This window comes from Amphiura filiformis, unplaced genomic scaffold, assembly GCF_039555335.1.
Source record: "Amphiura filiformis unplaced genomic scaffold, Afil_fr2py scaffold_72, whole genome shotgun sequence".
In the NCBI taxonomy this organism is placed as follows: Eukaryota; Metazoa; Echinodermata; class Ophiuroidea; order Amphilepidida; family Amphiuridae; genus Amphiura; species Amphiura filiformis.
This window is the reverse complement of record NW_027305536.1, coordinates 212792-223144: the sequence shown is the minus strand read 5'-3', so window position 1 is coordinate 223144 and position 10353 is coordinate 212792. Positions and strand designations below refer to the sequence as shown.

The 10353-nt window shown below is 37.7% G+C and overlaps 1 protein-coding gene across 3 annotated transcripts in view; it reads left to right on the top strand.

The window, feature by feature from the left end:
- The window catches only part of LOC140144687 (uncharacterized), a 156042-nt gene that overhangs the window by 124849 nt on the left and 20840 nt on the right, over positions 1–10353 (top strand). The window contains exon 1 of one of the 3 annotated variants that reach the window (XM_072166496.1): positions 4974–5119. The exons of 1 other annotated variant lie outside the window; for it this stretch is intronic. Coding sequence is in view for 1 of the 2 variants with exons in the window: in XM_072166494.1 (XP_072022595.1) it covers positions 5325–5327 (3 nt within the window). In the remaining variant the exon portion in view is untranslated. Of the gene's footprint in view, positions 1–4973; positions 5120–5152; positions 5328–10353 lie in introns of those variants that run through there. One more of the 3 variants, XM_072166494.1, reaches the window with a different exon arrangement.

Sequence of the window (10353 nt, the reverse complement as noted above, 5' to 3'; positions counted from 1 at the left end):
AGTTCTGATGTGTCTGCTGAGGTCACTACTATGTGTAAAGCATTTCTGACAATATTCACACTGATAGGGTTTCTCTTTGGTGTGGATTCTGTTGTGAAATGTTAGGTTGCCATTACCAATCTGACAACACTTGTACTGAGGGCGTTTTCTTTGGAATGAATTTTGGTTGAGTTTTTCAACGCCTGATGTTTCACCTGGCAGCTTAATTGTTCTGTACTTCATCTTGTGTCTTCGCTTATGACGTGAAAGTCCGTCAAAAGAATCAAAACTACGGTAGCTACCTGTACACAATCCACATCTCAATGGTTGTAGCATTTTTTTTTATATCATTTGATGGCAAGGTTTTAATATTTGTACCTCTTTATCCCTACTGGAGAACTAGCATATCCTGAAAAGTAAATCAATACAAAAATAAAATGACTCAATAACAATTAAAGAAAAAATTGGTAAAATTGTTAACACAAGTTCTTCTCATGTGTGGCAACATGATTGTAATTTTAACCAAAAATATGAAATTTAAAATAAATTAAAAATAACCACAGACTATTATACATGTTGTATAAAACTATTAAATTATTATATTTGCATGCACAGCTTCATGCAACAAGCTATTTTGTATCTTAAAGGTATACAATGTATTGTTGGTTGATTTATTTATTTATTTATTTATTATGCTTCAAGCCTTCATCACTGGCTCATATACAATTACAAAATATATTGTATATAAATATTGCACATACTAATCAAGACAAGGTAAATATAATAAAATGCCAGTGAAAAGAATGGGACAAACAGGTGCAAAATCACCTAGAGCTAGGACCATCCCACCTTTCGATTTTTTAAAACAAATTATGGAAAAAAAAACCCATCACAGCCCCATCCCAAATTAAATAAGCCTGCAATTTGAGCATCTGCAGTAAGAGCTCCAAGAGCTTGTTTTCAAAGAACAAAAATTTTGAGAAAAATGAGAATTCAAAAATTCAACCACCCCGGATTTGAAGGAAGCAAAGGGACCGGCTGTTCTTGTAGACAAAGGCAGCTGATTCCAAAGTTGCACAATGCGATTAAAATAAAAATTTTGAAGCAAGTTGAAGTAGCAGAAAGGTTGAAGCAGCAGAAAAAAAGTAGTTCACAGCATCTTGCGAATGGTAGTGAGCTTTAGCAAAAATTGCATTGCTCAATTCATAGCGGCGTGTAGAAGAATTCAAATATCACAGATATATTGTCAGTTTTGACTGTATAAATAGCCCAAATAGTTGTGAGTTGGGGTATTTCTCACTGTATACCACTTCATTCATGTTTTTAAAACAGTTTAGAAGTGTGTAGAAACTGTACAATAAACTTTCAGCCTCAGGATGTCAAAAATGTTGAAAGAAAAAAAAATTCTGGAATTTTCAAAATTAGGGTTGGTATTCATTTGTACAGTAAATAAAAAAAAACTATTTTCCAGATTAATTAGGATCGGTCGGTGGAGGACAAGCAAACAATCTTGTTTTGGTTTTTTTTTGGCCTAATCTTACAGCCAAGTGGTCAAGATGTACTCAAAACTTATGTCTTTTTAAAAAGAACTTTAAAATTCATTAAATTTGTTTAAGACCCATCAATGATCCCAGCATAAGTGTAAAAAATTAGATTTGTTTATAAATTGCTTTTGTCATTTGATATTTTGAAAAATTTGGTAAAAAACGAAGAAAACAGCAGTATTGAAAATGTTGAAACCCCGTTCAAATACTAGCTAATTAAATTTGTAACAAACTGTCAGTATATAAATTGCAGATTCATGTAATGCCTTTATTTGTCTTAATACAAAACTTTCGGCTGAACCACTAGCAGGCTATGTTAGCACATCTACGACAATGCCAAAGGTACCAAAATTTGAGTTATGATGATTTTTATGATCATCTGGATGAGCAAATCACTGAATGGGCACTTGATTTTGACACTTGAAATATAGTACCATATGTGACCATCCATCTCAAACCGCTTGTAAAGTCGGCAAATTATATTTCGAGTTACAGTGCAAAATGTATGTATAAAGGTTGTATTCATATTTACCTAATGTTTGTCCTACATGTTTCTCATTTTAGTGTCAGTCAAACACCAATCTTTAATCCTATTGTTGAAGAAGATAATAAGCTTATAATACTTATGTATAGAGTTAGTAAATAGCCCTAGTCTTTGTTTGCTTTGGCCAAATCCTGTTCAAGTGGTGGGTTAACTAACAATCAAAATTGAGAGGACATTCCTGAACCTCGTTGACTTGGGGATGATTTTAAGTGACCGCCAATTATGACAATTTGACATGTAATACCAGCAATGTGGAAAAAGAGAAATAATGTAGCACCAAAATAATATACCCTTTTACTGAAGGAGCAAAGTTTAACAAGCCATAACTCTGCTTCTGGATATTGTTTGAAGTCAAATGATATATCATTGTAATGCTTTATTTTATTATGATATATATTTTCTAAACACGGAAGAAAACAAAATTGACCAGGGGCCGACTTTACGAGCGTTTCGACGTGGACGGTCACATACTAGTCATGGTACAGCATGTAGAAGCTTAATTGCACAGATTTGAGCTTGGGTTTGAGTGATTCAATGTTTGGTAGACTATAGTGTTGACTTGATTCTAATTCAGAGCAGTCAAGTTAATAGCTCAATCGGTATTGCATTATCTGTATTGACTCCGGTGTATTGGTGTGTGGGCTTGGCAATGCAATGCAACTAGTGGTGCCCCATGGCAAAATAGGCCCCTTTTATATTTAATTTGTACCCACCAGTATATTAAATATACCGTACCTGTATATTAAATAATGATAGATTTGGATTATGGGGTAATAGCTTTCTAATGTCATGACGTGAGGGGAGCATGGCCTAGCGGTTTTAAGGCGTACTGTGAATCCAATTTCCAAGGGTCAAGGCACAGAGAACCTAGTCTTGAGAGGGCACTCTATTCATGTGGTTTCTTTTTCAACGCTAAAAGATCACTAATTTTGGTGGTTTGCAAATGAAAAGTGTCCGCACTATCGATTGATTACGTAACTGTTATGAATAATTTATTAGGTTTTTCAATGCAATCGCCTCGACCCATTAATGCATATTATCTGTATTATCAAAGTACTTGGAATAGCAATCCGGTGAGTTCACTGAACTACGCCCTAATACTGATAGAGTTTTAATGGTGTTAATCCTCTCCATACACAGTTGAACAAATACAATAGATGAAGGTCAACACGTATGACCTCCTATGTGACATGTTATATGTGATGTACAAAACCTGAATATCATAAAGATCAGTATTCGTTTGTGCATATGAATTGCACGCTTACGTTGCTAAATATTACTCATTATATATTATGACAAATATTGGTATTATGACAATACGGTATATACATTGTATATAAAACGACTAATAGATCCTGCTATCATGGCGTCAGGTCAATGTTCATCATATCCCGTATGTTTCATAAAATTCACTCATATTTGAGACAAATTGCTGTGCCCATTTTATAGGTGCACAGGTAGATCCGTGTTGTTTTTAATTTTCATTTCTTTTTAATGAAAGAATTAAGGTTTTCCACTGCACAGGGGCCACAGGGGTGATACTAATTTTAATGCTATATTTTCAAAACGAATACGTGTTCCCGGTTGGCTCTATAGCGATTTCACAGAAAAGGTATTTCTAGTACAATGCAGCGTCGGACTCTAGCTGAGAGCGTAGCCTAAGTCATTATAGACTCCAATAATGGCTCTCCATACACAAATGAACAAACACAAAGGAGGGTAGTCTCCTCTGTGGCCAGCTTAATTTCGATGGAGCGAAGCCAAATTGGCTGCGGAGGAGATGGGTAATTTTGCCATGCAAATGAGCTGAGTGTCGTAGCCCTGGTCAAGGGTTCAAATCCCAGGTACGTCAGAGCTCAGCTGGCTCTTTGTGTCCTTGAGCAAGGCACTTCACTCTACTTGGCAGAACTTGCTTAGTGCTTCAGATGGCACTTTAAGCTGTCAGTCCTGTGTACATGCATATTTTCTCACATTAATGTAGTGTGCACGTTAAAGAACGACACAGGCTATTCGAAAAGAGCAGGGGATCATCCCGGTACTGTTGACTGTACTTCAAAAATACACTCATCTACTCTAGGTTCCAGAGTAAAAAAGTAAGTACAGCTTAAGTCATAATATGATAATACTCATACATATGAGGGAGGCACTTATAACGAAGAAGAAGACACCAATTTCAGGTCAACCATATTTTTCTCATAATCCCACTGAAATTTTAGTACTAAAAATAAAATATATATTAAAATTATTTCGTTTAATATTATGAACGAAAAAGTGATAGTCTCATCCCCAAATGTGTTGTTCATAGGCGTAGATCCGGGGATTTATCCCCTCAATATTTTGCCAGGGGGATGCTCCATACAATCATCCCCCAATGTTGACGCCTGAATATAGGTTTCTGACCAAATTAACCTCATATTTGCCCATTCTAGCCCCAAAAATGCAAATTTTCTCACGCTTCGCGCGCATTTATTCCACTTTTGCACCATATTTCATCACTTTAGCTTCAAAATAGCAAATTTTTTTCGAGCGCTTCGCGCGCATTTGTAACATCAACTATTTCTGTCGCCAAAAGGTCCTTGATTCACTATTCTTCAAGACTTTTTTTCAACAGCATCCCCCCCAATGTCAAAAAGAAATCTACGCCACTGGTGTTGTTCCAAATATAACGCAAAACAAGGCATTAGGAACCTTTGCATTATGGCTTTGGGGGCTCTGCTATACATGCTTCATATTTATTACTCATTTATCCTCCAGCAAAATTGCCAATGCATGGATCAATATTTGACCTTGCAGGAAGTAGTAGGCTGTGCAAGCACTCTATAATCACCAGGAGGCAGATGACATGATAGAGAGAGCCAGCAAAAGTACTCAGCCGTATGGCACTTTCCATACAATCAGAACACGGAAGTAAATCGGCTCTGAAATTTGCAGCTGCCGTAATCACTGGTTATGTACGCGCCGTTCAATTTGCACACTGAGTGATCGGAGCCTAACCAACACGGCGAATTTCGGCGACTCTAATCAAATTTCACTGTATTTAATTAATTTGAAGGTTAGTTTTGTGGGGTTCATCATCGAACCCCAACAGTTTTAGCTTGTATTAATATTATTTATTAACATAGGCCTACTTGTTTGTGATATTTTAAGCGTTTTAAAATTTCAAAATAATCCCATTCAATTACACGGCTGACAAAGGAAATGTACTGAATTTAGAGAATGCATTGCGCTCACCACCTGATAATCACACTCCAGTAAGCATGGTAAGCTTTTAGACTTATTCCACCAGCCGTCTACACTGCGCATGTACTAAATGTATATTAATTATGCTTCGTAGTGACGACTGATTATCTTACAGTTCAAATTGTGGCGGACCCATGCTTGCGACTTTGGTTAATGCCCCATAGCGCGACTGACTAGCGGCGCTTGCGTACCTAGACTACTCTGTAGTCCACTTGCCCATTGTCATGATTGTGCATCTGGATATTGCATTTAAGCTTAAAACTCCGATTTAATTAATTTGTGCACAATTGGTAGATTTTCACAACTGATCATCTTTTCAGTCACCATACTCCCTCTGTATGTTAGCTTCCCAAGTGGACTACTGGATTCCGGTTAACATTTTTAACACAGGACTCTATGGAGAGTTAGGCCAATTTCTGGCCTAACTAAAATTGGTCATGATGTAATGCATCTTTAAATGAATCTGGCTTGTGATTGGTCGCCCAGGTCTCGTTATTGTTTAAATCCTCCCAGCACGTACCAATACCATTAACTATACATGGTACACATCTATCTATGGAATGCGGCGCTTTTGTGCTGGCGCGAAAGTTGGTGGATGAACGTGCGCATCTAGCAGCGTATTGTACCACCATGCTTAGTCTTGTGGTTAGATTTGATTGATAAACAAGTATGATTGACAGTGTGTTTTAGAGAACGAAGTCCCGGGGTAAACAGGGGGTAAAGTAAAGTTCTGCTTAAAAGTGAAAGTCCATAGTCTATTGCGTACCGCGCCGTGTGTACTGCGCCGTTGTGACAAGATCACGCTCTACACCCATCGAATGTGTGTCATCAGCCCTCAGACCGACCCTCAGACACACACATACAGGCATAGAGTTGTGCAGTAGCATGTTTTGTTGACATCAATGACAGAAGTACTCCCATAATTGACAACTCAAATACAAAGGATATCAGTTGGCAATCTTTATGTTATGCAATCAAGTTTACAACACATGAGCAGAAAGTCACTGAGTCACGCCATTCAAGCACCAATATTGATTACTTCAAGTGGCCTACTGGAGTGACCAGATATAACCCTGTGTGATTTCCATGTTATTTTGCAATAACAAAACCATGTTTTCCTTGATTTTGGTATGCAATTGAGCAAATAGAATGCATTGTCATGTCAATTTGGAGTTATAAGGGCAACTAAAACTGATATGAGGTAAGTTTTATCTGTTTGGAATCTGTATTGACTATTCTGAAGGAATTACTGCAATGTATACAAAACACCTCCAGGCGCATATGGACATTGTGTACTGGTTTTCAGTACCCTGTTTTCCATGGGTGACTGTATAGGAACCCATGGATTTGATCCATGTAATCACGCTCTGAAGTTCTAAAAACATCAAACTCAGTCTTGGACACAACTGCACATTCTCAGTGAAAGTTTGCAACCTGCTTTGTGCAACTAGTTCTAGTAACTGCAAATTTCGAACGTTTGAATTATTGGAACTACATACATGTGCAAACAGAATCTGCCACTTTTTTTCCATGTGATGTAGTTTTCTCAGTCGTCAATCCAGAAGATTGACGAATGAGGGCAGCAGTCTAGTAAGCTTTACTGTCAATCACAGGTGGCGAATGGCATGATAGAGCCGGCAACTTGTGAAACCGTCCGGCCGTATGGCATTTTCCATCTACTCGGTTAGTTTTGTGGGGTTCATTATCTAACCCCAACGGTTTTAGCAGACTGCCTTACTAGCCTGTATCACGTTTCAGCGAAAGAACGTCTGTAGTACATACCTGTTTTTAATGACGTTGCAACAATGTTTCTATTGTCAGCAATAACACCTTGCATTCATACTTTTGAGTTTGTATGGAGCACGTTCGTACACATTATAAATAAGTGAAATCAGAATATCCTGAAAGGAATTTAGGTAACGAATTGAACGACACTGACCTCGCAGCAGCTAATGTTTTCATGTAAACATGGCGAATGAATGACGTCGTTAGACATCTTTAGCCTACGTTTCGTATCCTACATGTACTATCGGATCGTTGAAACAAGAAAATCTCATTCCCCGGCCTCATTCACGAATTCACTCACCTTCCTACACCACCAGTTGAAATAAAACTCAAAACATCCCGTGTCATTCCTCAAAACTACATGCACCTTCATTAATAAAAAATTGAAACCCTAGTAGAAATCCGTTATCGAAAATTGTTTGATATAAAACGTCAACAAAAGTATTTTTTCTGACGAGTAGATACCATGTGTCAAAATGGCGGCTCGCAGTCGCATCCCCTGCTTTGTACGTGTACCCAGGTCACGGTCTGTCTACGTGACGAACAGTCAGGGTCAGACGTAAATATGTGCTAATATGGGCATAATGGCTCCGCCCAATATACGGCGCTGTCAATCATCCTTATTCACAATCACCTTTTTCGAACAGACTCTTACGCAGATAAGAGCTCACGCTGTCCTCACTTTAGCGATTGGGATCGACGCGCGTCAGGCCAACACAATCTGGTTGTGTAGGAGAATATCATTGTGATGCCCACGTTGGAACCATTTGATTAGAAACGAAATATTCATTACCAGGACTGAAGCATTGTGGCCATTTCTATGTTTGTACCGGGCAAGTACCGGACATTTTTCAACACTGAGCTAGCGGAGATTACTACAAATTCGTCCAAAGGTGAGCAAAGGGTTGGGGATCGCATTTTTAACTTTGACTAAACTGTTTCGGAGTTAAAGGCACGCTAAAAGTAGACCATTTCGGGGGCTGTATTTGGTTTACATGTGACGTTTTGAACAGAGCAAAAAACGACCATTTATTCGCTATTGCTGATATATACTCGCCGAATCATGTACCAATACACAAGGTATTGGTACTACATGAGATCAGGTATACGGCCTAGGCCTATAGGCCTAACATAGGCCTATTTGTTTGTGATATTTCTTGAAAGCATTTTAAAATTTCAAAATAATCCCATTCAATTACACGGTTAACAATGAAAATTTACTGAATTTACTAGAATGCAATGCCACCTGGTCAATGCAAATTAATGCATTGTGCTAGACTGCAGAACTCAGTCCTCAATGATAGTCAGTCATTTATCTTTTGGTTGTTATACAATGTATATGACTATCATTTGAGGACTGAGTTGTTACCATACATCTTCCGAGGTGCAGTTTCAGACAATAGCTTGGGATTATTGGGGCAGAGGTTATCTATTGAATCCTTTCATGACCACTGAAGCACAGTGCCACAGTCAAGTCTGCCAAGGACACTCGGCACAAATTGAAAGACCATGTCACTTTCGACAAAAGAATTCATGCATGTGAAAGGTCATACGACACCAATTTGGTGTTTGTTATGACACCAATTTGGTGTTTGTTATGACACCAATTTGGTGTTTGTTATGCACCTCGAAATATGTACCTTAAAGTCTGTGACTGTCTGTGTCTGGCATTGTGCATGCACATGATGCAAGCATGATGAATTTGTCATGTTTGTAATCATGTTCAAGTGTTTTAATGTCATTATCTAAGCGTGTAAATTCATCGTCTAAAATTAAACAAAGCACTAGCCGAGCGGTTGAACATTTAACTAGTCAAAAAGGTGTCAAAAAAGCTTCTTTTTTTAGGTAAAAAGTTTATTACCATACGATACCTGTCCGTTCCGTGTTTGTTGTACGCTAACTGCAGCTTGTCGTCCATTTTAAGCTGTGGTACTTGGTCTAGTTCCGTTTCGTCCAAAATAAGTCCGTCCTTTGCGCGTGATGCTTGTCACCGGGGCCGGGTGGGGGGGGGGGCACTTCAATATGAAATGGGTATATATGTGACACGACCTGGTCCATGGGGGCCAAAGGAGGCATTTTTGACAATTGAGTTACTGCAATTTTAATAGGGAGGTACCAGTAAATAACTGGGTGGGCAAATGCACAAGCGGCTAGGGGACGCAGGGGTAACCTTGTCAATCAAATACTTCATCTATTGTGTCCAATACTTAATCCGATAAGTGATCGATGTATATCGATAAAAATAGGATCAAGATCATGGAAAAAGCTATGGCGGCGCGCTTTAATACTTTACGAGGTGAACAGGGTGAATATTCAAAAACATTTTTGATAACTTACTGCAAATATTCTCAAACATAGGGTGACAAAATATTTGGCAAAAAATGTTTGCAGAAAATATTTTCAATAACATTTTGAAAACATACAAAACGTTTTAAATGTTTTCATGACCTTTATTTAACCCGACATTTATGTTATTAAAACGTTTTTACCAACACCAAAACCCAAAAATATAGGCCTAACCTGTTTATCTTTTCCTAACATCTGCCAATTTATTCATTTGCCTTGTTTACAACTTCGGAGTAGGAATAATAATTAGCACACAGTACAAAATGGTAGGCCTATAGGAAGCCAAAAATTAATATTTACTATTTTGAGCAATTTCTCCACAAAACCTGAAAGAATCCCTTTGAGCCCCTCAATTTGGATATTCTTGAATAAGGGGTGTTTTAATAGACTTGAAAACTTAACATTGCTCATTTCAAGTCTTTGAGCATGCACAAATAGGTATAATATTATTATGAAAATGATTTCCTGCAATCAATCTGGTTGAAAGAATACATGTTATTCTACTTTTTTCATTACTTTTTTACACCTTTCGACTGTAATTCTTTATTATTTTGTGCAACATTGGGGCCTATGTTATAAGAATTAGCAAAATAAACATTTTAATTTTGGTTGGGAAATAGGTCGATATATTTCAGCGTTGTCCATGTATTGCCAAATTCTAGTATATAAATTCATTCAACGGCTTGGGTGAAAAATACCGAGGAATCTATATACCGCAGAGATGCCACTTTGGGCCACTCAAAAACCCTTAACTTTATTTTTTTTTAAACGCCTGTAATAATGTTTGAATTTGGATAAAATGTCCCAAAAATGGGCTGAAGATAATTAAAAGTGCGGCCCGGAAGTGCGGAACATTATTTCACTGTAATACCAAATAAAAACATGACCCTTCCCATCTAACTTTACTATACTTTT